Here is a 27,271-nt window from a genome sequence, read left to right as displayed (position 1 = left end):
CAAGATGCTCCATTCACCAACCTTGACAGCACCACCTCCACCAATTACCAGGGCCCCCTTCTCCTCTGCAGCCAATCACTCTGGTGTCCCTCCTCTGCCCTCCTCCAAACACCATGATGCCACTCCTCTTACCACAACTACAGCACCCTCTCCTACCCCCCAGACTACCAAAGTGCCCCCTGCTCTGCTCTGACCACCACTAAGTGGCCCCCAGCATCAGTGCCCCCTCCCCCAAGTTATATACAACAGTTGATGATCCTTGTTGATCATATGATAAGACTGCCCTATACAGTATACTGAGAAGACAGATTGTCTTGTGACCAACATCGGCTAACACCTCTCTGCCTCCATCTCCCATCGCATCCCCCCCTCCCCACCGCCACTGAATAGGTGACATGTCAATACTAAAGAAAAGCATTTTGAGAAATCAAAGTAAAAATAAATCATCTCGTATTGTTGAATTTAGAGGAATGCAGTCTGGAATGCCAAGCGGTGCTGCGAACAAAGCCGAGTGGACGGGGGCACCTGTAACAACAACAGCACCTGGGAGATGAAAAAACAGACAGCCGGCCGGGGAGCATCCCGCCATTGAGGAGCAGGCAGTGAGACCCACACACCCTGAGGACCAGTCCTGCGACCGGTTCAACCGGTGCTCCGCCTCGCGCGCTCTTTGTGGAAGAGGCCAAAGGAGCGGAACTGGTTGATTCAATCAATGAGATTCTTCATGTCACCTCAATAACATTATTTCCAGTCTAACCACTCCGGCCTCGTCAATGTCACCTTGCGGAATTTCCCATTCTTAAAAGTTCAACTTTAATCTGATTATATTTTGCCTATCCTCTCACCAACATGATGATGACATTTCTAAATAAAACCTTTCCGTTTTCATTAAATTCCTTATTTTGGACCGAGTGATGGCCCCCCCAATCCATGCCCCCGGCCCCCAATCTACATGCGGAGCGCCGGACGCATGGATTTCAATTGGGTTTCTTTTTTCTTGAAGCACATGATTAGAACCTGAGGCTCTAATTGGATTTAAAGAAAGTTGGGCTCAGGGCGCAGAGCACTGTGCCCTGAGCCCACCCAGTTGTGTGACATTAATATTTGCTATTGTCTTCCTGATTCTTCTCCCAGCCAATCAGGAAGCGGGTCCTGAAATGCGATCGGCCAGGGGGTCTTAGGACCCACGTCCTGTTTGGCCGGGAGGAGAAGCAACGGCCCAGTGTCACGGCAAGCTGCAGCAGGTGGACGGGCAGCTTCCAGGAGCCCTACCCTGGATCACCAGCACCAGCTCCTAAGGTAAGGACATTGATGGTATCCGACCTGTCCACGTAGGGGGGGGGCAGTGTGAGCAAGGGGGCAAGGGGCAGCTTCCAGGAGCCCGCACCACCTCCCATTCCCGTCTGTCTCTAGTGGGGGGGATGCTTTTGGACATGGATGGGCGCCAACCCATCATATGCTAGTGAGAGTGAGAGGGCCAGGGGCAGCTTCTAGGAGCCTGCACTACCTCTGATTCCCATCCCGGGGGGGGGGGGGGAGGCTTTTAGACATGGATAGTGTCCGACCCATCTGGCCAGGGGGGTTATGTGCTAGTGCGAGTGAAGGGGCCAGGGGCAGCTTCCAAGAGCCCGCACCACCTCCGATTCCCGTCTGTCACACGCTTGGGGGGGGGGGGGCACTAGCTGCCACTGATCACAAGGCCTTGATGGGTGGGTATCAGTCCGGAGGGCGTTCCTAGGCAGGCTGTATTTGCATAGGAAGTGCTCACATGTGACACTGAGCCTCTATAATTGAAATAACAGAAATCCAGTAAGTGAAAGTGCCAGGGACAGGTGGCAGTCAGGCTCAGGAGGAAAAATGTAGATGATGCTGGGCATCCTATGCCCAATGCTAAATGTCATACATGATGTCAAGAGATACAGGAGGCTTCATCCACCCAAAAATTGGAAGTAGAAGTTGTCCCTTAAATTCCTCCTTGTAAGAAATGTGAGGGCATGAGGCATATTCTGCCAATAACATTTGTCTCCTTGGGCAAATGTTCACAAATCGGAATTTAAAGAACTCCACTAAGTGGTAATTACATGTTCACTGGGCACATAACGTGTCCCAATTCTAGGAGACAACAACTATACAAAAAAACAAGCTATTTATAGGGTCTGGCTGTAACAGTTAGTAACTCTAGGAAGAATTTATAAAAAATTAGGACTTTTTTCGGAGAATCCTCCTGGTACTTCCTGAATTCTTACCTAGATGATAATAATGTGCCCAGTTGCCCGCATTCTCCACCAATTCCTATGTGATGCTTCCCAGGAGGCCTCAGTGTACTTTACAGTGCATACATCACAGCGTGTCTTTGAGGGGGCTGGCTGTAGACATGTGCATTTGCGAAAAATTTGTTCATTTTCGTTTTATTCCAGGTTTTTCTTTTGGGGGGGGGGGGATCATTCGCTATGATCACAACTCGTAAATTTGAAAATAAGAAAGAAAATCAGATAAAATAACTAACTAACTAATAATAACTAAATATTAAATTGTAGGTATTGGAATTTTCTATTCAAATATGGGTCTTAGTGAGCATAACGAATACGAATTTATCCAAAGTTCCGAATCATTCTGAAATAACGAATGCCGCATGTAAACAAATGGAACGGAACAAATGAATAGTAAATAATAATAATACTTATAATTAAATTATTGATATTGTTATTTATTATTATTAATTCGTTACGTTCCATTCGTTTAGATGCGGCATCTGTTATTTCGAATAATTCGTAAAACTTCGGATAAATTCGTAATCGTTACGTTCACTAAACAGCTAAATTTGAAAGGAAAATTCCAATACCTATAATTTAATAGTTAGTAATAGTTAAGTTATTATTAGTTAGCTATTATTTCAGATTTTCAAATGTTCTAATTTTACGATTTTTCGAATTTACAAATGTACGAATTTACGAATTTTCTAATAATCGAATTTACGAATATTTGAAAAAAAATTGTTAAACAAGCTATTTATAGGGTCTGGCTGTAACAGTTAGTAACTCTAGGAGGAATTAAAAAAAAAAATGAGGACGTTTTTCGGAGAATCCTCCTGGTTCTTCCTGAATTCTTACCTAGATGATAATAATGTACCCAGTTGCCCGCATTCTCCACCAATTCCTATGTGATGCTTCCCAGGAGGCCTCAATGTATTTACAGTGCATACATCACAGCGTGTCTTTGAGGGGGCTGGGGGAATGGGGGGGTTTTCATTCATTTGGATAATTCCTCTTGGAAGAATTGGGCATTATGGGCCCCATGGACGTTTTGTCGGGCTTCGGGGGATCACATGGTGAAACGCTCAGGTGCGAATAGGGGGGGCTAAAAGTGTATGGGAACCCAACCAATGCACTTCTCTTACTTCCTCCCAAAAGAACACTGAACGGGTTTTGTTATATCTGTTCAATAAGTGCAAAACTATTCCCAATGGTCCTGCCAGAAATCCAGTGAGCTCCTAACCTCTTGTAGCGAGCTCACAATCTTAAACATTGTCAAACTTGCCTGAAGAACACCTCCCTCTCTGTTATGGAGAAGAGGAGAGAGGGGAGTTCTGTAGTCCTGACCTAGGGTACAGTGGCGGCTGGTGCTCAATATTTTGGGGAGGGGGTGTGGCAAACCAACGTCACCCCCCTCCCCCACAGGAGATGGATGGGAAGGCGGTGATACCCCCACCCCATGGGAGACTGATGGGAAGACAGCGATCAGAGGCCTCCTTACCTTAGGAGGAAGAATAGGGCTCACTCGCTCTGGGGTCGTTGCTTCTCCTCCCGGCCAAACATGAAGTGGGACCTAAAATCCGATTGGCTGGGAATCCTAAGACTCCTTGGCCAATCGGGTCTCTGGACCTGCTTCCTGATTGGCCTGGGAGGAGAATCAGGGAGACAATAGCAAATATTAATTTGCTATTGTCACAATAGTGGGCTCGGGGCGCAGTACCCTGCGCCCCAAACCCACCTTTTTTTAAGCCAATTAGAGCCTTGGGATCTAATCACGTGCTTCAAAAAAAAAGAAACCGCATTGAAAACCATGCGTCTGGCGCCCTGCATGTAGAATAGGGGCTGGGCACACGGATTAGGGGGCCCGCTACTGCTAGGGGAGCAACACTGCTCCTCCATATGTAGAGTGCATTAAGCGTTGTCACCCTAGGACAAGAAGTGTGTTACTGGCAGGATCGCCAGGTAAAAATAAAGTTCTGGGGTCTTCAATATGCCATTTTTAGTATATCTGATATTGGTAACATATTCAATGGAGGAGGTTGGGTGGGGATCCTTTGTTCTGCAGGAAGACCTGTTCCTGTCTGGTAGGTAAGGTTACCGATCGGCCCCGCCCCCGGCGTTAATCTCCTCTCTTATCGCTCTCCATCTTCCCCTCTGATGTCGGCAGGTTATTGTTTTGGGATAAATAAGATAAAATGTGTCAGGTAGTGAGATCTTATCAGCGCCACTTGTAGACAATACCAGTCTTCCTTCCGCCTCCCCCCCCCTCCCCTCCTCCTCGTTCCGCCTCAGTAGAATCCTAAATGTCAATCGTCTCACTCAGCACAACATTTATAGGAAGCAGAGCATCCCGGCAGCATGGGACGCGGCAATTCAGGAGGGCGTAATGTGCTTCAGGTGATTCCGCAAAGTTGTTCTCTCTACGAACTGCTGAACGAATGTTCGGATCTCTGCGACGCACGAATGCGTGCGTTCCCATGTGCGTAGCTGCATCACCTGAGATCGCGCGTTAGACCTCATGCACACAGAGGCATAGAAAAAAAATACCACAAAACTGCATTTAGGGAGGAGTTTTCCAGCATAATTTACACCCGTAAACGCGCAGAAATGCGCCTAAACGCATGCATTTATTTTTATTGGCTTAAATAAATTATTATTTTAGCTAGCAGAATGAAGAATGAGTTTACGCTCATACACATCTCAGCCCAGTATGCATGTAATCGCGCATAAGCAAGCATATGTACGCTCGTAAACGCACTTAAAAACGCAACGCTAGAGGCAACATTTATTATCGCCGGTGGCTATAGCAGCCACTAGCGATAATCGCAAGGGAATCCGGCAGGCTGGTTGTACCCAAGTTGATCAATCAACTTGGTACATTCAGCCTGCCCATTAATGGTTCAAATCTCAGCCTCGTTGGTGGCTGGTGCTCCAAACGGGGGGGTTGTGAATCGATGCAGAGTGACGGCGGCCATCTTTCCTTCTGGATCTGCCCATACATCCTTCCTTGCACCGGCCAATACGGTCGCTTCCTCTTTCTGCTAATTATGCTCCCTCCGCTTCCTGATTGGCTGGGAGGAGCAGTAGGAAGACAGTAGCGATTATTAACCACTTCAATACTAGCCCATAGACATATGACGTCCACAGATGGGATCCCCCATCCTGGGTGGACGTCATATGACGTCCTGGGCTTTGCAGGGGGATATCCGAATGATGCCTGCAGCTAGAGGCATCATTCAGATATCATTCTTTAGTGCCGGTGATCCTGCGCACCATAAAAAATGATCATATCGGCGGTTCCGCCGCTTGATCGTTCTTATAGGCGGCGGGAGGGGACACCCCCCCCTCCTGCCGCCATCCGGTGCTTCTCCGGGCTCTCCCGTGCCATCGGGGGCCCGGAGAAAGAATCGTCCGGCGTAGTCAGGAAGCATAGAGATGACTGGTAACCATATGGTCACCGGTCATCTCTATGACCGTCGGAGGCCCGGGCGCGATGTGATGACTTCACGCCCGGGTCCCCGTAAGCAAACAAAGCTGCGCTTGCGGCTAGTAAGCAACAGTAATCATGAGATCGGTGAAATTTTTTTTCACCGATCTCATGCTTTCCAGCCTGGAGGAGAGATGTGGGGGGAGGGGAGGGTCTTTTTGACCCCCGACTCTCTCCATAAAGAGGATCTGTCACACGCCATTCCTATTACAAGGGATGTTTACATTCCTTGTAATAGGAATAAAAGTAATAAAAAAAAAGTGTAACAAAATAAATAAATAAGTAAAAAAATGAATCAAATAATAATAAAAAAATTTTAAATGCCCCTGCCCCCGGTAGCTCGCGTGCAGAAGCAAACGTACACGTAAGTCCCGTCGACATACGTAAACGCTGTTTAAACCACATATGTGAGGTATCGCCGCGTGCGTTAGAGCGAGGGCAACAATTCTCGCACTAGATCTCCTCTGTAAATCTAAACTGGTAACCTGTAAAAAAATTCAAAGCGTCGCCTATGGAGATTTTTAAGTACCGAAGTTTGGCGCCATTCCATGAGTGTGTGCAATAATTTTAAAGCGTGACATGTTAGGTATCTATTTACTCGGCGTAACATCATCTTTCATATTTTACAAAAAAAATTGGGCTAACTTTACTGTTTTGTTATTTTTTAAATTCATAAACAATTTTTTTCCCCCCAAAAAAGGCGTTTGAAAAATGATTGCGTAAATACCGTGCAAGATAAAACGTTGCAATGACCGTCGTTTTATTCCCTAGGGTGTCTGCTAAAAAAAAACATATATAATGTTTGGGGGGTTCTGCCTGATTTTCTAGCAAAAGAATGATGATTTGGAGAGAAGTGCCAGAATAGGCCCGGTATTGAGGTGGGTATAAAATCAGCGCCTTGAGGCGATTAAGTTCGCATTTGTTTGCGCTATATAAGTTTCTCACTCACTCAAAGCCCGGTATTGAAGGGGTTAATTTATAATATTAACTCTTCCTGTTAGAGGGTGACAACGCTCTGTCCCTGTCTCCTGATTGTTCTCCCACGTTGTCACCCCTGTCTGATTGAGACCATAGATCAGGGGTCTTCAAACTATGGCCCTCCAGTTGTTCAGGAACTACAATTCCCATCATGCCTAGTTATGTCTGTGAATGTCAGAGTTTTACAATGCCTCATGGGATGTGTAGTTCCGCAATAGCTGGAGGGCCGTAGTTTGAGGATCCCTGCCATAGATGACCATCAGAACACACATTCCTCAGACATGGTCCACCGTTGTCACCATCAGGAAACCAGTTCTGAGAAATGCCGCGCAGCCATCGCTGGAGAGCATAGAGCCCGGAAGTGGATGCAAAGAGGCTCAGAGGGATCAGCAGCACCGAGGGGGAACAAAGGATGAGGTCAAAGACAATTATTTATAATACACAGAGCACATGGCAAAATAACATGTCACCCAGCCAGGGGGGGGGTGTACATCTACTTTAAATAACAAACATTGAATTTGCCTGTGACAACCGCCATCCACAATGGTGATCACGTTCTGGTTTCAAACAGGAAACCAAAGTCCCCTGTGCTGATAGAATCGCCTTTTTTTTTAAATCCCTGTTGTCACTTCTGTTCTCCATCCTTTGTTGCTGCCGATCTTCCCGTCTACAATGGCATTTCTCATGGCAGGTTTTCCAATGGTGACACCAGTGGGCCGTGTCTGTGTAATGTGCCTTGAAATGGTCACCTGTGGTCTTCATCGGGCAGGGTGACAACACAGGAGCGCAGTTTGGGTACAGGGGACATGGCGTTGTCACCCCCCGTAAAAAGAAAACAAGGATCAAAGGAGATTATTTTACAAAAAAAAATACAGAAAAAAAAATTGAATCAATTTTAGTGATTGGGTTTACTTCTACTTTAAGGCTGAACTCCGGCCACAAAGGATATACACCCACTTTGTGTGCATCAAATGCCTTTGCAAAACCAAGATATTAGCAGTGACATCATCACTACGCTGTCCATAGCCTGTGCAGAAAGCAGAGGTGTGGGAGGAGCCCAGCGGGATCCACCCACTACAGAAAACTACAGGAAGGGTGGAGACCAGGCCAGTCACCCCTATACCAGGAGAGAGAGCAGAGCTGTGGGAGGGGCCTAGCAGAATCCACCCACTACAGAAAACTACAGGAGGGGTGGAGACAAGGCCAGTCACCCCTATACCAGGAGAGAGAGCAGAGCTGTGGGAGGGGCCTAGCAGAATCCACCCACTACAGAAAACTACAGGAGGGGTGGAGACCAGGCCAGTCACCCCTATACCAGGAGAGAGAGCAGAGCTGTGAGAGGGGCCTAGCAGGATCCAATCACTACAGAAAACTACAGGAGGGGTGGAGACAAGGCCAGTCACCCTGTACTAGGAGAGAGAGCAGAGCTGTGGGAGGGGCCTAGTAGGATCCACCCACTACAGAAAACTACAGGAGGGGTGGAGACAAGGTCAGTCACCCCTATACCAGGAGAGCGAGCAGAGATGTGGGAGGGGCCCAGCAGGATCCACCCACTACAGAAGGGGTGGAGACAAGACCAGTCAACCTGTACTAGGAGAAAGAGCAGAGCTGTGGGAGGGACCTAGTAGGATCCACCCACTACAGAAAACTACAGGAGGGGTGGAGACAAGGCCAGTCACCCCTATACCAGGAGAGCAAGCAGAGATGTGGGAGGGGCCCAGCAGGATACACCCACTACAGAAAGGGTGGAGACAAGACCAGTCACTCTGCACAATGAGATAGAGTAGAGCTGTGGGAGGGGCCTAGCAAGATCCACCCACTACAGAAAACTACAGGAGGGGTGGAGACAAGACCAGTCACCCCTATACCAGTAGAGAGAGCAGAGCTGTGGGAGGGGGCTATCAAGAAACACCCACTACAGAAAACTACAGGAGGGGTGGAGACAAGGTCAGTCACCCCTATACCAGGAGAGAGAGCAGAGCTGTGGGAGGGGGCTATCAAGAAACACCCACTACAGAAAACTACAGGAGGGGTGGAGACAAGGTCAGTCACCCCTATACCAGGAGAGAGAGCAGAGCTGTGGGAGTGGCCTAGCAGGATCCACCCACTACAGAAAACTACAGGAGGGGTGGAGACAAGGCCAGTCACCCCTATACCAGTAGAGAGAGCAGAGCTGTGGGAGGGGCCTAGCAGGATCCACCCACTACAGAAACTTACAGGAGGGGTGGAGACAAGACCAGTCAACCTGTACTAGGAGAAAGAGCAGAGCTGTGGGAGGAACCTAGTAGGATCCACCCACTACAGAAAACTACAGAAGGGGTGGAGACCAGGCCAATCACCCCTATACCAGGAGAGAGAGCAGAGCTGTGGGAGGGGCCTATCTGGATCCACCCACTACAGAAAACTACAGGAGGGGTGGAGACCAGGCCAGTCACCCTGTACTAAGAGATAGAGCAGAGCTGTGGGAGGGGCCCAGCAGGATCCACCCACTACAGAAAACTACAGGAGGGGCGGAGACAAGGCCAGTCACCCTGTACTAGGAGATAGAGCAGAGCTGTGGAAGGGGCCTAGCAGGATCCACCCACTACAGAAAACTACAGGAGGGGTGGAGACAAGGCCAGTCACCCTGTACCAGGAGAGAGAGCAGAGCTATGGGAGGGGCTGTGCAGTATCCACCCACTACAGAAGGGGTGGAGACAAGACCAGTCAACCTGTACTAGGAGAAAGAGCAGAGCTGTGGGAGGGACCTAGTAGGATCCACCTACTACAGAAAACTACAGGAGGGGTGGAGACAAGGTCAGTCACCCCTATACCAGGAGAGCAAGCAGAGATGTGGGAGGGGCCCAGCAGGATCCACCCACTACAGAAAGGGTGGAGACAAGACCAGTCATTCTGCACAAGGAGATAGAGCAGAGCTGTGGGAGGGGCCTAGCAAGATCCACCCACTACAGAAAACTACAGGAGGGGTGGAGACAAGGCCAGTCACCCCTATACCAGGAGAGAGAGCAGAGCTGTGGGAGTGGCCTAGCAGGATCCACCCACTACAGAAACTCACAGGAGGGGCGGAGACAAGGCCAGTCCCCCTGCACAAGAAGACAGAGCAGCAGTGAGTGGTCTTAATACAGAAAGGAAAAATCTCACACTGAATTACTGCACAGATCTGGAAGAAATACACAACGCACACCGAGATCGGAGAACATTTGATTATGCCGGAGTTCCCCTTTAATATAAACCCAATGGAGAGATTCCACAATTGCCCTGAAGTTGTCACCTGTATGGCCGGTGTTGAAGAGCCGATGCTAAAAGGATGGGGAGGCGTGAGCGCTGATTGTCCTGGTCTGTGGAATGTGAATGAAGGAAACCCATCCTTAAAGCCATTCCTCCTAAGACCCCTAATGGTTGTATTATGGGCTATTAGCGCCCTGTGGCAGTCTACAGATTATGGGATTACTGATGGCAGGTGCTAATCTACCTGTGACTGTGGAGGGCCAGCTACCAATGTTGTTTCTTTATTTACACAACCTCTGACAAATAGACACAGCTTGACAAACGATCACCCCCAGACGTGAAGACAATGGGGAACTTCCAGACAATTAACGTCAGGGCGTGTGAGGGCGCCATGGCATCCCGAAATATGGACACTGTGGAGGAACCCTGATGGCCAATGTGGAATGAAAGATCTACAATGTCACCTTTGGGGGGGTCAGTCCACTTAGATAGAATGATATCTTAGTGATCCATGGACAGTGGAGATTTAAACTTCCTGACACTTTGCCTAATCTCCAAGAGAGACCTAGGTACCCTGGGAGCCATTATGGAGTGACAGTGATGCTAAAGGGGAAAGATGTAGTCTTTTGTGATCTGGGTCCTGGGCTGTCATGGTGTAGACAAGTTCTTTCTGCCCCGTGTCAGTGTTGTTCCAGAGAGACATCCACTGAAGACAGACTTTAAGGGATAACAGCTATGTTTCCTATGCTCTGATTGGCCCACAGCTATCACACGGTACCTGGACCCTCTGTGTCAGTGTGGATCCAGAGAGACATTCACTGAAGACAGTCTTTAAAAAATAACAGCTCTGTTTCCTATGCTCTTTTTAAAAATAAAAATTTTGTCATTTGAAAAAAATAACAAAAAAATGGCCCTTTAAGAGGTATGGCCCCCGTTTTGACGTCACTTCCGCCCTGCTATGGTATGGAGACGGGTGGAGGGGCCATTTTCCCCCTCACTCGTATCCATACCCAGGAAGGAGAAGGACCCGATCACCTCTGCCGCTACCAACGGCTCCGGGAAGCCGCTGATAACGGTGATCTTGCGGCGAATCCGCTGCAGAGACCACCATTATCCTAAACCGGACGGCCCGCTGAAATGATGGATATGCTCTGACTGGCTCACAGCTATCACACGGTACCTGGGCCAATCAAAGCACCCTGTAACTGTAGTCATTTACAGATCACTAGTAATCACAGCTGTAACCCATTCATGACAGTACATTGTAACAGCAATCAGTGGCGGCCGGTGGTAATTTTCTTCTTGGGGGGTGGGCGTTAAATTTGCTGTTGGGTGGGCTTATGGCACTCCAAGCCCACCCTATTTTGAAGCCTATTAGAGCCTATGGCAGCACAGGGTAAGGGCTCGTTCACATGGGCGGCCCATTCAGGTCCGCCTGCCAGTTTTTTTGGCAGACCTGAACGGGCGCTCCGTGCTCCTCTATGGAGCCGCGGATGTCAGCGGTGACATGCCCGCTGACATCCGACCCGCTCCGATCCGCCAAAGTGTGACGGAGGAAAAACCTACATTTCCATCCGTCTGGCGGATCGGATCGGGTGAACACGGACAGACGGTCCGTGTTCATCCGATCCCCCCATAGGGGAGAGCGGAGAAAAGACAGGGCGGTCCCTGCCCAGTGTGCAGGGACCGCCCTGTCATCCGCCGGCTCAGCGGGGATCAACAGAGCGATCCCCGCTGAGCAAGTGGAGGTTCACTTGGGGGGGGGGGTCATTACTGATCCGCCCCGTGTGAAAGGGGCCTAAGGGGGGTGAACTGTGATGTAAGAGAGGGTGGGGGACTCTTGACTTCTGATGGTGGGGGGCTCTTAACATCTGGTGTAAGATGGTGTGTGGTGCTCAACTGGCCCTTTGAGGACAACCATAATGCCCATGCGGCCCACGATAAAATTGAGTTTGCCACCCCTGACATAGAGTATTGCTTTTTATTTTTGTTTTTTTAGCTTGGCACATGCACATTTTTTTGTTTAGTGAGTGGGCAAACTCGGACCGCAGTTATATGGGAACACGGATCGCTACTGCGCATGCTAATTCATATACGCCAATACATGTTTCAATTGTACCCTTTCAGGTTGACCCTGATTTTGTTTTTTATTATTATTAAGTAATTCAGAGATTCAATGATTCAGAGTCCCCTTCCACGTAGGTAATCGAGTTCTCCCTTATCTGCCTCTGACAATAATTCACCACCGCCTGGTATTATACATGTTTATATTCACCATAATGTCTAATCTTGGACTGTATGTACTGTAACGAGCTGTACATTCCTCTCGCCCATCAGCGCCCTTTGTACCCTAGGATATTCCTGATACACGGCTTATAATCAAGCTGACAATAATGAAGCTTCTTCCTGCTGTGCAAGCAAAGCAGACCTTTCCTGAGAGAACCATGGATGCCATCCACTCCTATTTCACAAAATACCACATAAGCAGGCTATACATGCAATATATGCAAATTCACATAATTCCCCCATGAACACAGACAGTGCTGACAGGGAAATCCCTTTTCCCGAGCAATTGTCTGCTTCCGGCGGGTGGGGGGAAAGCCCCCCGCCCCCTGGAAGAAGACAGTGATTATTGCTAGCGGCTGATAATCGCAAGAAAGTCTGGCAGGCTAGATGTACCCACCAGTGGCGGTTCGTCCATAGAAGGCGCTGGAGCCCCGCCCCCTCTGGCTCTCAGCGCCAATGAGTCTAATAACTTTATTGTCGCTGCTGCCGCCCACTATTCAGATGGTCGGACATGAGGCGCCGACCATCTGAATAACGGCAGCTGGTTGGCTGTACGGAAGTGCCTATCAGAGCCAGCGGCTCTGATAGGCTTTCCGAGTACAGCCCTCGGGTCCCCGGAAGCTTATCCTCGGAATGCAGTCTTGGATAAGACTGACAGGCGTCTCATCGAGGGTCGAGGACGTGGATGGCTGACTCCAGTAAAGGTAAGTGCCGGGCGGGGGGGGGAAAGGGGCACAGCGGCGACGAAGGGCACAGTGACATCAATGGGCACAGTGGCGACAATAGGCACAGTGGGTACAATGGGGACAATTGGCACAGCGGCATGAATGGGCACAGTGGCGACAATTAAAGCACACACCACTGGTACCCACGTTGATCAATCAATCAACTTGGTACAATTTAGCCTGCCCATTAACGGTGCAAATCTCGGCCGGTTCCTGCTGAACCTGGCTGTCATAGTAAAGCCATCCATACATAGATCGAAATTCAGCCGCTTCAGTAGGCACCAGCCAAGATTCCATCCATCTATGGGCAGGCTGATTGTACCCAAGTTGTTACAACCAGCCTGTCAATTTTTTTTACATTTTATTACTATAGCCGCTGCCAGTATTCATTGTGTTCTGCTAGCCGGAACGCAGCCCCTGCTATTTTCTTATTTATTTAAACCCAAAATCAAATAAAGAGTTGAAATGGCTCTCAAGCTGTACAAACCAGTCATGAAAAATAGCCAAGTTGAGGTGGAACCACAGATCAAACATTACAGGGTTTTGTTGGTTTTTAAATTGGCATGTATACAAAGTGGGGAGGCTCGCCCTCACTTCTTGTCCTGGAAACAAAACAGGAAAAACTCATTCAAGCATAAACAGCAATTTTGTTCTCTTCTGAAATTCCTCCTCACCTACTCCTCTAGGGACAACTGTCGTGTTTGGTTTCCCTCAAAAGTGCATTGAGAAGTTGGAGGGAGTTTTTATTGAGAGAGAGAAATTTGAGGCACAAAATCACTTTTTTTTTATTTTCTGTAGCTGGGCCCACCCCAATGGTGGGGCCACCCCAACGATAGAGCATGTATTGTATTCAAGTATTGATGCGCTCAAGCTGTGTGCAGTACCTTTTGTATCAACTTGAACACCTTTGGTGATGCATATCTATTCCCTCTTCTGCCATTTTTTTGGAAATATCTGACTTTGTAAAATTTTCTGTAGCTGGGCCCACCCCAATGTTGGGGCCACCCCAACGGTGGAGCACATATTGTATTCAAGTATTGATGCGCTCAAGCTGTGTGCAGTACCTGTTGTATCACCTTGAACACCTTTGGTGATGCATATCTATTCCCTCTTCTGTAATGTTTTTGGAAATATCTGACTTTGTAAGGATACCTTAGAAATCTGGGTCTGTCTGGGAGTTTTAAGCTAGAGACGGGGGAAAGAAATTTGAGTTGTTCAACCTGCCTCCCAACTATCTCTTTGAGATCAGGCCATTTCCAATGGCAAAAACAGACAAGCTTTGTAGCTTTGTAGGTAGTTATGTGCAGCAATAAAGATTATTGTCACATAAAATGATAATAATATATATATAAATAATCAGAAACCCATTGGATCCAGGGAACTCACATACATTCTGCAGAGACATGATCCATCTCATTCCCCCTTCCAAGCCTTACAGAAACCAGAGTGTGAAGGAAGAAAATAAAAATCTCTACTGAAACTAATTACTTAGGGTACAGCAATGGGGTCTCACACCACCCCAACAATGGAAAATTGTAATTATGAAATAAATACCTAAAAAGAAACACAAGTACACTTTAAATTTACATAAATAGAAAACCACTACCTTCACCTAACTCCCTGACCCACCGACACCTGTAAGTAGAGGTGTCAGGATAGTCAAAGCCTGCCTTCAGAATCCTGCTAGTTTCCAATATGATATACGCCACACAGGTACAGCCCATCTCCAAAACCCTGAACAGCATAAGGTTTTCAAGGGCAGCTGAAGAAAGCCAAACACATTTAAGCAATGGTAGCCTAGTCAATGCTGATTGGCAAGGGTTCTAAACTGGACATATCTAGAGGTCAACATCAGGGGATCCAATGCGGACATCTCCTATTGGATTTCATCTGAATCCAGAACATTATACATTTTGGATGGAGTAAGCAATGGATAGGACCCATGTCAGTTTTGATTTGCTGTATGTGTCTCCACTAAGGCTCCATATTCCCATCGCACACATTCCTGAATAAACTCTCAAAAATTTGAGTGCTGCAGCAACAACCATCTGGAAACTGGCTCAGAAAGTCACAAAGTAGATATTTGCTAGCACACCATGGATCAAAGTAGCGTCCTAAGTAGGGTTGTCCCGATACCACTTTTTTAGGACCGAGTACAAGTACCGATACTTTTTTTCATGTAGTCGCCGATACCGAATACCGATACTTTTTTTAAATGTCATGTGACAGTTTTCAAACCACAATACAGACTAAGGATATTTTCTTTAGAATTATGAAGAACTCTAACTCAAGACATTCTAAAAGAATAAAAATGAGTAAAAATGAATAAAAATGTTTTATTTGCTTGTCACGCAGTAGTAAAAAACTCAAAGAATTTTCATAGAACATGTTGATAAATACAAAAAAAGTATTCTATTTAGGTATCGGGAGCATTTGCGCGAGTACGAGTACGAGTCTGGACAACCCTAGTCCTAAGGGATTGTTTATTGCATGATTACATCACAAGAACAGTGCAACGTTTCATAGTCTTGCAGGACCCTCACATGCCTGACGAAGGGGTCCTGCGTGACTTTGAAACGTTGCACTGTTCTTGTGATGCAATCATGCAATAAAAAATCCATTTGGATGCTACTTCGATCCATGGTGTGCTGGAAAATATCTACTTTGTGCTTTTCCACTAAGGAGAATTCACCCTATCTTTGTAACCGTGACACAAAAAGTGATGGCAAATCCAAAATTGCATAGAATTTTCCAAGAAATTTCAAACAACCGACGGTATTTAATCATTCTCCACTTTATCCAAAAGTTGGACAAAGTTCAGCATTTCCTTGCTAAAGAAGAAGGCCCAGAATAATAAAATGTTAGGTCTTGTGCCTTACCTGTTTAAACTGCTCCTCATACGTCCACTCATGATGGCCCGATTGTCCATTGGGAGATAAAGTGTTTGACTGGGAACTAGTATTTGGTAATTGTGATTGGTTGACCCTTGACAGTCCCTTGCTAGGTGAGCCAGGTTGTATATTTGAGTTCATCTCCATATGTTCCTCCTCTTCTTCTCCTTCCTCGTCATCCATATCATCATCGTCAAAGTCCGGCTCTTCTCCTTCACTTTTGTGCTTAGAGTCTTCATCCTCCGATTTCTGGATTGGGGTTTGAGGAAAGATCAGAGAAGTCCGATTCTGGGATAAGATTGAGCTCGATGCTGTGGTAGTGGTGGATGTATTGGTGTTGTTCACGATTGTGGGGGTAGTCACTGCTGCAGCGGCTGCTGCCCTTACGGCGGCTTGGTAATGGCGTATGGCCAACGCTTGTTGCTGGATGCGTGACTCTACCAAACAACGCAGTTCTCTGTCTTTTTCCTGTCGTAGTTTTTCCTCCAAGGCCAAACGAGCAGCCTGTTGGCGCTGTAAGTTCTCCATGACCGCTTCTAGCCTCATTCCGCCGCCACCTGTAGAGACTGTCTGAGGGGGCTGGGTAGGACGGGAAATGGGATAAGGGGAGCCGTGATGGGAAGAAGTAGCAACAAGGAGAGATGGGAGAGAGGAAGCAGTAGAGAATGCTGCTTGCTGGAAGTGGGGGACACAAGTAGTTAGAAAGGAAAAGAAGGTGATAGGTAGAGGCAAGAGAGAAAGAGGAGTGCAGAAAAACAATGAAGAAAGGAGTAGGATGGAAGAAGAGACAAGAGGGGAGGAAGAAGAGGTGATAGAAGGGGTGGGTAGAAAAGTAATAAAGAAATAAGGAGAGTAAACAAAAGAGCAGGTAAGGAGGAGAAATGAGACAGGAGGGTAGAAAAGCAGAAGAGAGGAGACAGGAGGTATGGAGAGGTGAGGAAACAGAAGGGGTGATGGGGAAAATAGGAGACAGGAGAGGAAAAAAATCAAGTGGGAGGGAAGAAAAGTAGAGAGACAAGAGGAGCAGGAAGAGGAGAGGACAAGAGGGGTGGAAGTAATGGAAACAAGAGGGGGTAGGGAGGAGAAGGGACATAATTTGAGGAGAGGAGAGCAGCCAAAACAGTGGGGAGAGGTGACAGGAGTGGTGGGGAGGAGAGGAGACAGAAGGAGTAGAGAGTAGAGGACCAGGAGGGGAGGGGATAAGAGGAGACAGGAGAAGTGAAAAGTAGAGGAGACAGGAGGGGAGGAGAAGAGACCAAAGTGGTAGGGAGAAGAAGGAGGAGAAGGGAAGAGACAGGAGGAGTGAGGAGTAGAACAGACAGGAGGAGAGGAGACAGAAGGGGTAGCAAGAAGAGGAAGTAGCAAGAGGAGGAGAGGGGAAGAGAGGAGTGAGGAGACAAGAGGGGAGGAGAGGAGACAGAAGAGGTAGAGAGGAGGGGGGACAGGAGGGATGGGGAGAAGAGGGGACAGGAGGGAAGGAGTGTAGATGGGAGGGTTGTAGAGTAGAGGTGACAGCAGGGGTGGGGAGGAGAGGAGCCAGGAAGGGTGGGGAGGAGAGGAGACAGGGGCAGTGGGGATTGGAATATGAAAGAGGGGTGAGGGGGAGAGGAGACAGAAGAGGTAGGGAGTAGAGGGGACAGGAGGGGAGGAGACAGGAAGGGTGGGGAGGGGAGCAGAGGAGACAGGGGTGGTGAGAAGAGGAGACAGGAGATGTAGGGAGTAGAGGGGACAGGAGGGGAGGAGACAGGAAGGGTGGGGAGGGGAGCAGAGGAGACAGGAGGGGTGGTGAGGAGAGGAGACAGGAGGCGTGGGGAGGAGAGGAGACAGGAGCAGTGGGGGTGGGAGTAGGCAAGAGGGGTGAGGGGGAGAGGAGACAGAAGATGTAGGGAGTAGAGGGGACAGGAGGGGAGGAGACAGGAACGGTGGGGAGGGGAGCAGAGGAGACATGAGGGGTGGGGAGGAGAGGGGACAGGAAAGAAAGGGAGGAAAGCAGATAGAAAGGGTGGGGAGGAGAGGAGACAGGAGCAGTGGGGATGGAAGTAGGCAAGGAGGGGGAGAGGAGAAAGAAGAGGTAGGGAGAAGAGGGGACAGGGAAGAAGGGGAGGAAAGCAGATAGAAAGGGTGGGGAGGAGAGGAGACAGGAGGGATGGGGAAAAGAGGGGACAGGAAGGGTGGAGTGTAGAGTAGAGGTGACAGGAGGGGAGGAGAGGAGACAGAAGAGAAAGAGAGGAGAGGGGACAGGAGGGATGAGGAGAAGAGGGGACAGGAGGGGAGGAATGTAGACAGGAGGGGTGTAGAGTAGAGTAGAGGAGACAGGAGGGGTGGGGAGGAGAGGAGACAGAAGAGGTAAGGAGTAGAGGGGACCGGAGGAGAGGAGACAGGAAAGGTGAGGGGGAGAGGAGACAGGAGAGGTAGGGAGTAGAGGGGACAGGAGGGGAGGAGACAGGAAAGGTGAGGGGGAGAGGAGACAGAAGAGGTAAGGAGTAGAGGGGACAGGAGGGGAGGAGACAGAAGAGGTAGGGAGAAGAGGGGACAGGAGGGGAGGAATGTAGACAGGAGGGGTGTAGAGTAGAGTAGAGGAGACAGGAGGGGTGGGGAGGAGACAGGAGCAGTGGGGATGGGAGTAGGCAAAAGGGGTGAGGGGGAGAGGAGACAGAAGAGGTAGGGAGAAGAGGGGACAGGAGGGGAGGAGACAGGTAGGGTGAGGGGGACAGGAGATAGAGGTAAGGAGTAGAGGGGACCGGAGGGGAGGAGACAGGAAAGGTGAGGGGGAGAGGAGACAGGAGAGGTAGGGAGTAGAGGGGACAGGAGGGGAGGAGACAGGAAAGGTGAGGGGGAGAGGAGACAGAAGAGGTAAGGAGTAGAGGGGACAGGCGGGGAGGAGACAGAAGAGGTAGGGAGTAGAGGGGACAGGAGGGGAGGAATGTAGACAGGAGGGGTGTAGAGTAGAGTAGAGGAGACAGGAGGGGTGGGGAGGAGACAGGAGCAGTGGGGAGAAGAGGGGACCGGAGGGGAGGAGACAGGAAGGGTGAGAGGAGACAGAAGAGGTAGGGAGAAGTGGGGACCAGAGGGGAGGAGACAGGAAAGGTGAGGGGGAGAGGAGAAAGAAGAGGTAGGGAGAGGAGGGGACAGGAGGGGAGGAGACAGGAAAGGTGAGGGGGAGAGGAGAAAGAAGAGGTAGGGAGTAGAGGGGACAGGAGGGGAGGAGACAGGAAAGGTGAGGGGGAGAGGAGAAAGAAGAGGTAGGGAGTAGAGGGGACAGGAGGGGAGGAGACAGGAAAGGTGAGGGGGAGAGGAGAAAGAAGAGGTAGGGAGTAGAGGGGACAGGAGGGGAGGAGACAGGAAAGGTGAGGGGGAGAGGAGAAAGAAGAGGTAGGGAGAGGAGGGGACAGGAGGGGAGGAGACAGGAAAGGTGAGGGGGAGAGGAGATAAAAGAGGTAAGGAGTAGAGGGGACAGGAGGGGAGGAGACAGGAAGGGTGAGGGGGGGAGGAGACAGAAGAGGTAGGGAGAAGAGGGGACAGGGAAGAAGGGCAGGAAAGCAGATAGAAAGGGTGGGGAGGACGAGGAGACAGGAGAGGTGGTAAATTACAGGAATAAAAAGAATGAAAAGAAAAGCATGTCGAAATTCCGCATCAGATATAAAGAAGGAAGAAACAGAGAAATACGAAAGCAAAGAAAGTCATGTTTACAGAAGAGAATAAAAATGAAATCAGAACAAATACAATAAAAAAGTCGAGCAGAATGAATTGAACACACAGAAAAAATAAGGAAACATTTGATGATAAACATGGAAGGAAAAAAAAGGAAGGAAAAGGCCGAGAAAAGCAGAAGTAAGGAAAGAGATATAGGAAGGAGCGCAGAGAGATGGACGGGGGAAAAGGGCGTGGGGTGGGGGAGGGGAAAGGTGGACAAACAGAAAAAATGAAGACTGTTATTTCAGCAATTATATGAACTGCAACACAGATTATAATTCACGTCTGTGACATTTCTCCGGATCGATAGGCAAACACAGGAAATCTAATGGCTGCTTAGTACATAGCGGGGACATTTGCGTGTTTCTATACGGCGACATCTCTCTATATTTATTTATAAGTATAAAACATTTTCACCAACCAATCCCACTGCCACATACTGGACAATTATCTTATTTAGGTTACACCTCCTGAAAATGCAGTTTTTCTGGCTGTCATGCGGATCCCCCCCCCCTCCCCCCAATTCAATCCCGACCTGGAACAAGCATGCGGCAAGTGAAGGAACGCACGGCGCTCTCCAAACGTATAAGTACAAAGACGGGCGATTTTCATTTTATAATCTCAGATTGCATCGCGCCGTCGGTAATGATTTGTAATAAATGAGAATTATTCCTGATAATCTTTATTATAGATTTATAAAGTCTCCTCTACGGAAGTCAATCGGGAAATTCATCTCCTAACCTTTCCCTGCGCTCGCTTGTTGTAATGAATTTTCCGCTTGTTTTCCATGAACGTGATTTAATATGATGGACGCCACTTGCCCTCCATTTCCCCAGAGCTAGGATTTAAAGAGAACCCGTCATTAAAGGATCAGCCCACCCGAGCGCGACGGATGTAGGCGGAGCTTGGAGGGCGAGACAGCCTCTGGATGCCCCAGCAGTAAGATTCCCCTGTTATCATTCCTGACTCTGCTCCTGGGCACAGAGATGGTAGGAACCCCGTATATTGGGTAAAGCAGTTCAGACCCGGGAACTCAGCACAGAGATGGTGGGAACCCCTCATAGTGGGCACAGCGGGTGTACAGACCCGGGAACTCAGCACAGGGATGGTGGGAACCCCTCATAATGGGCACAGCAGGTGTGCAGACCTGGGAACTCAGCACAGGGATGGTGGGAACCCCTCATAATGGGCACAGCAGGTGTACAGACCCGGGAACTCAGCACAGGGATGGTGGGAACCCCTCATAATGGGCACAGCAGGTGTACAGACCCGGGAACTCAGCACAGGGATGGTGGGAACCCCTCATAATGGGCACAGCAGGTGTACAGACCCGGGAAGAACTCAGCACAGGGATGGTGGGAACCCCTCATAATGGGCACAGCAGGTGTACAGACCCGGGAACTCAGCACAGGGATGGTGGGAGCCCCTCATAATGGGCACAGCAGGTGTACAGACCCGGGAACTCAGCACAGGGATGGTGGGAACCCCTCATAATGGGCACAGCAGGTGTACAGACCCGGGAACTCAGCACAGGGATGGTGGGAACCCCTCATAATGGGCACAGCAGGTGTACAGACCCGGGAACTCAGCACAGGGATGGTGGGAACCCCTCATAATGGGCACAGCGGGTGTACAGACCCGGGAACTCAGCAAAGGGATGATGGGAACTCCTCATCCCTCCTCATTTGCCTTCCTCTGGATCAACTGTGGGTATGGAGTTGGGTGTATAGGATTTTACTGTGTTTTTTTATTTTGTTTTTTGTGGTTGAACTGGATGGACTTGTGTCTTTTTTCAGCCCGACTAACTATGTAACTATGTAACTATAATGGGCACAGCGGGTGTACAGACCTGGAAACTCAGCACAGGGATGGTGGGAACCCCTCATAATGGGCACAGCAGGTATACAGACCCGGGAACTCAGCACAGGGATGGTGGAAACCCCTCATAATGGGCACAGCGGGTGTACAGACCCGGGAACTCAGCACAGGGATGGTGGGAACCCCTCATAATGGGCACAGCGGGTGTACAGACCCGGGAACTCAGCACAGGGATGGTGGGAACCCCTCATAATGGGAACAGCGGGTGAGAACTTAGCACAGGAATCTCAGGATTCGATCTCTAAGGATAAAGAAAGGATTAGCGGGGGGGGGGGTCAGTCTCTAGTATCTGAGACATCAGTTTAGGGTGGGGGGGTCCATTGAGGTTCTCCACCTCTGGCCATAGACACTGAAGTATTAATGGCCCCTCAGCGGTTGGATAGCGGTTTGGCGATTGGTCAATCCTCCCGGAGCCCCGCCACACACACTCCCAGCTCCGCTCCGCCGCTCGTTCATCACAATAAGGATCGGCTCATCGATTGGAAAATTAGGATGTAAAATGAAATGGCCCCCGACAGATATAATTATTGCCGTGATTTATACGAAAGGAAACGTCTCGTTTTCCCAACAACATAATCAACAAATTGAATGATCTAATGAAGTCAAGGAGGAGCCGTCCTTCCCTCGTACCGACTATCGAACAGATCGCCACGTTCCCGGGGAATCTATAACGTGACGCACAGCACTTCCCGCACGCACCGCGCTAATGGCTTGTATTAATCCGATGACAAGACGGTAACAATGCGACTTGTTTTAAGAAAAGTTCCTTATGATTTACTTTGGATATGAGCCGAGCAGATTGATGGATCGCCCATACACGCTGCAATCTTAACATGGGGGGATACAGAAGGGCACAGTACAGGGGGGAATACAGAAGGGCACAGTACAGGGGGGGAATACAGAAGGGCACAGTACAGGGGGGAATACAGAAGGGCACAGTACAGGGGGGGAATACAGAAGGGCACAGTACAGGGGGGAATACAGAAGGGCACAGTACAGGGGGGGGAATACAGAAGGGCACAGTACAGGGGGGAATACAGAAGGGCACAGTACAGGGGGAATACAGAAGGGCACAGTACACGGGGGAATACAGAAGGGCACAGTACACGGGGGAATACAGAAGGGCACAGTACAGGGGGAATGCAGAAGGGCACAGTACACGGGGGAATACAGAAAGGCACAGTACAGGGGGAATACAGAAGGGCACAGTACACGGGGGAATACAGAAGGGCACAGTACAGGGGGAATGCAGAAGGGCACAGTACAGGGGGGAATACAGAAGGGCACAGTACAGGGGGAATGCAGAATAGCACAGTACACAGGGGGAATACAGAAGGGCACAGTATAGGGGGAATACAGAAGGGCACAGTACACGGGGGGAATGCAGAAGGGCACAGTACATGGGGGGAATACAGAAGGGCACAGTACAGGGGGGAATACAGAGGGCACAGTACAGGGGGGAATACAGAAGGGCACAGTACAGGGGGGAATACAGAAGGGCACAGTACAGGGGGGAATACAGAAGGGCACAGTACACGGGGGAATACAGAAAGGCACAGTACAGGGGGAATGCAGAAGGGCACAGTAAAGGGAGGAATACAGAAGGGCACAGTACAGGGGGGAATACAGAAGGACACAGTACAGGGGGAATGCAGAAGGACACAGTACAGGGGGAACGCAGAAGGACACAGTACAGGGGGAACGCAGAAGGACACAGTACAGGGGGGAATACAGAAGGGCACAGTACAGGGGGGAATACAGAAGGGCACCGTACAGGGGGGAATACAGAAGGGCACAGTACAGGGGGGAATACAGAAGGGCACAGTACAGGGGGAATACAGAAGGGCACAGTACAGGGGGAATACAGAAGGGCACAGTACAGGGGGGAATACAGAAGGGCACAGTACAGGGGGGATACAGAAGGGCACAGTACAGGGGGGAATACAGAAGGGCACGGTACATGGGGGAATACAGAAAGGCACAGTACAGGGGAAATACAGAAGGGCACGGTACAGGGGGGATACAGAAGGGCACAGTACAGGGGGGAATACAGAAGTGCACAGTACAGGGAGGAATACAGAAGGGCACAGTACAGGGGGGAATACAGAAGGGCACAGTACAGGGGGGAATGTAGAAGGGCACAGTACAGGGGGAATGTAGAAGGGCACAGTACAGGGGGGATACAGAAGGGGGGCACAGTACAGGGGGGGATACAGAAGGGCACAGTACAGGGGGGATACAGAAGGGCACAGTACAGGGGGCAATACAAAAGGGCACAGTACAGGGGGAGGTCAGGAGGGCACAACACTGGGATCAGCAGGGCACAGTATATGTTCCGGGACACGACCATATCGGGACAGTTTAATAAAAAGCACGACTGTCCCAGCAAATTCAGGACAGTTGGCAAGTATGATGTAATGCAGCATCAGCGAGGACAACGTCTACATTCAATGTGCATGTCAGTCACATAAATATATGTAAACCAGCATGTGTCAGAGCTATATAAATGTATAATAATAATACTGTGTGACTGTGGGGGGACATTAGAGTGTAAGCTCTTCTGGTACAGAGACTGATGTGACTGGCTCAGTGTTCCCTGTACAGCACTGAACTGGCTGGACTTTGATGCTCCCCTATCTGCCTTTTTCATCTGAACAATAGGAGTTGAATATAATCTAATACCACATGTATGATAGGTAGGTTTCCTATTACCAGTATACTCATCCCCCTCTTTGAGACCCATAATTGCCGGAGACCAATATAACTGGGGTGTGTATTATTTCCCATTTTGCTTTTTCTTACTTTCATACATTTTTTCCCATTTATATATTATATTGTATTCAAGGTTATTTATTTGTATTATATATTATGATTTGATATTTGTGTTTTGTTTATTCTGTATATCTTATATGTTTTCTTTTTTTTTCTAGCCAATTATTGCCTTACAGCTCCTGAAGAAGCACTGCAGCGAAACATGTAGAGCCTACAGGCATTTATATAGCTCCATATATTGTTTCTATCTATCTGTGATGATTTTTTTTTCTATGTCATAGAGAGTTATCTATATTTTCTCTCTTTTTATACCCACTTGTTTGTAATAAAAATATTTTTCTTGAAAAACATTCATTGTTTGTATCTATTTGTGGCACCATTAAAATCCCCCTAATTCATGTATCTACCACTGCGGTATATGTCAGAGCTATATACATGTATAATAATAATAGTGTGTGACTGGGGGGGGGGGGGGCATTAGAGTGTAAGCTCCTTTGGTACAGAGACTGATGTGACTGTGGGGGGGACGGACATTAGAGTGTAAGCTCCTTTGGTACAGAGACTGATGTGACTGTGGGGGGGGGGGACATTAGAGTGTAAGCTCCTTTGGTACAGAGACTGATGTGACTGTGGGGGGGACGGACATTAGAGTGTAAGCTCCTTTGGTACAGAGACTGATGTGACTGTGGGGGGGGGGGGACATTAGAGTGTAAGCTCCTTTGGTACAGAGACTGATGTGACTGTGGGGGGGGGGGGACATTAGAGTGTAAGCTCCTCTGGTACAGAGACTGATGTGACTGTGGGGGGGGCATTAGAGTGTAAGCTCCTCTGGTACAGTGACTGATGTGACTGTGTGGGGGGGGGGGGCATTAGAGTGTAAGCTCCTTTGGTACAGAGACTGATGTGACTGTGGGGGGGGGACATTAGAGTGTAAGCTCCTTTGGTACAGAGACTGATGTGACTGTGGGGGGGGGGGGCATTAGAGTGTAAGCTCCCTTGGTACAGAGACTGATGTGACTGTGGGGGGGTGGGGCATTAGAGTGTAAGCTCCTCTGGCTAGAACTATATAAATGTATAATAATAATAATAATAGTGTGTGACTGGGGGGGGGGGACATTAGAGTGTAAGCTCCTCTGGTACAAAGACTTTTGTGACTGGCTCAGTGTTCTCTGTACATCGCTGCGGTATATGTCAGAGATAGAAACACAGCAAGCAGTCTATATGAACATTTTACATTTTTTTTTCTTTTTTACCACAAACTCTCTCAAAGATCATATTTATTTGGAAATATATACACAGTGGGTATAGAAAAGAATCACCCCCCCCCCCTTTTAAAATAATCAAGTTTTTACAGCCTGAAATGAAGACAGGCACAGTTTTTGTTTTATCCAGCTGTATTTACTTGTGCAACTTACAACATCCAAGTGAAAGATATAACACCAACATGTCAGAAAAAAATTAAAATAAAAAAATAAACAGAACCAATGAGTTGGAAAAAGGATCACCCCCCTGTGTGTCAGTATTTTGTTCAACCACCTATAGCTTTAATTCCAGCCTTTAGTGTTGGGATTTGTCCCTACTAACTTTGCACATAATAGACTTTAGATTTTTCTCCTGACATGTTGTTGGTAAATCTTTCACTTGGATGTTATAACCTGCACTAGAAAAATTCAGCTGGATAAAATGAAACTGGCGCCGTCTTCATTTCAGACTGCAAAGCAACAAAATGGGATTATTTTAAGGGGGGGGGGCGTGTTTCTTTTCTATATCTATCTATCTATCTATCTATCTATCTATCTATCTATCTATCTATCTATCTGTCTGTCTGTCTGTCTATCTATCTGTCTGTCTATCTATCGATTCACACACACATATAGAGATAGATAGATAGATAGATAGATAGATATAGTTAGATAGATAGACAGATAGATAGATAGATAGATAGATAGATAGATAGATAGATAGATAGATAGATAGATAGATATATAGTTAGATAGATAGATAGACAGATAGATAGATAGATAGATAGATAGATAGATAGATAGATAGATAGATAGATAGACACAGTGGGCTAGATTCACATAGATCAGCAGATCTTTAGATCCACGTAATCTATCTTATTTACGATCCGCCAGCGCAATTTTTTGAGGCAAGTGCTGTATTCAGAAAGCACTTACCTCGAAACTTGCGCCGGCGGATCGTAACTCCCCCGGCGGAATTCAAATTCCGCGGCTAGGGGGAGTGTATTATTTAAATCAGGCGCGTCCCTGCACCGATCGTACTGCGCCTGCGCCGGCCGCGATTTTTCCCAGTGCGCATGCTCCAAATGACGTCGCTAGAACATCATTGTTTTCGGCGTGAACGTAAATTATGTCCATCCGTATTCGCGACTGACTTACGCAAAGGACGTAAAATTTCAAAACTCAGCGCGGGAACGACGGCCATACTTAACATTGGATACGCCGCATATAGCAGGGGTAAGTATACACCGGAAAAAGCCGAACGCAAACGACGTAAAAAAAAAAAAGCGACGGGCGGGCGTTCGTTTCTGAATCGGCGGAAATCGGAATTTGCATATTAGTCGCGTAAAAAACCGAAGCGTCACCTAGCGGCCGGCGGGAGATTGCAGCCTAGGATCCGACGGTGTAAGTCACTTACACCTGTCGGATCTAAGGGAGATCTATGCGCAACTGATTCTTATGAATCAGCCGCAAAGATCCGACCGTCGTATCTCTTTCTGAATATCCCCCAGTGTCTTGAAAAAGTATTCACACCCCTTGAAATTTTAACGTAAATGTATTTTATTGGGATTTTATGTGATAGACCAACACAAAGTGGCTCATAATTGTGAAGTGGAAGAAAAATGATAAATTGTTTTCACAATTTTCTACAAAAAAATATGTGAAAAGTGTGGTGATCATTTGTATTCAGCCCCCTTTACTCTGATACCCCCAACTAACAAGAGGCCCATGGTAACTCTGGAGGAGCTGCAGAGATCCACAGCTCAGGGGGGAGAATCTGTCCACAGGACAACTATTAGTCGTCTCTCCACAAATCTGCCCTTTATGGAAGAGTGACAAG

At 48.3% G+C, this 27,271-nt stretch overlaps 1 protein-coding gene across 1 annotated transcript in view; it reads right to left on the bottom strand.

The window, feature by feature from the left end:
- The window catches only part of ARID3C (AT-rich interaction domain 3C), a 262,968-nt gene that overhangs the window by 224,440 nt on the left and 11,257 nt on the right, over positions 1 to 27,271 (bottom strand). Inside the window, exon 2 of the mRNA XM_040335638.1 lies at positions 15,836 to 16,522. Within this exon, the coding sequence (XP_040191572.1) occupies positions 15,836 to 16,522 (687 nt within the window). The remainder of the gene's footprint in view (positions 1 to 15,835; positions 16,523 to 27,271) is intronic.

Source organism: Rana temporaria, chromosome 1, assembly GCF_905171775.1.
Source record: "Rana temporaria chromosome 1, aRanTem1.1, whole genome shotgun sequence".
Taxonomy (NCBI): domain Eukaryota; kingdom Metazoa; phylum Chordata; class Amphibia; order Anura; family Ranidae; genus Rana; species Rana temporaria.
Note: the sequence above shows the minus strand (reverse complement) of the source record. Positions and strands in the feature narration are given on the sequence as shown.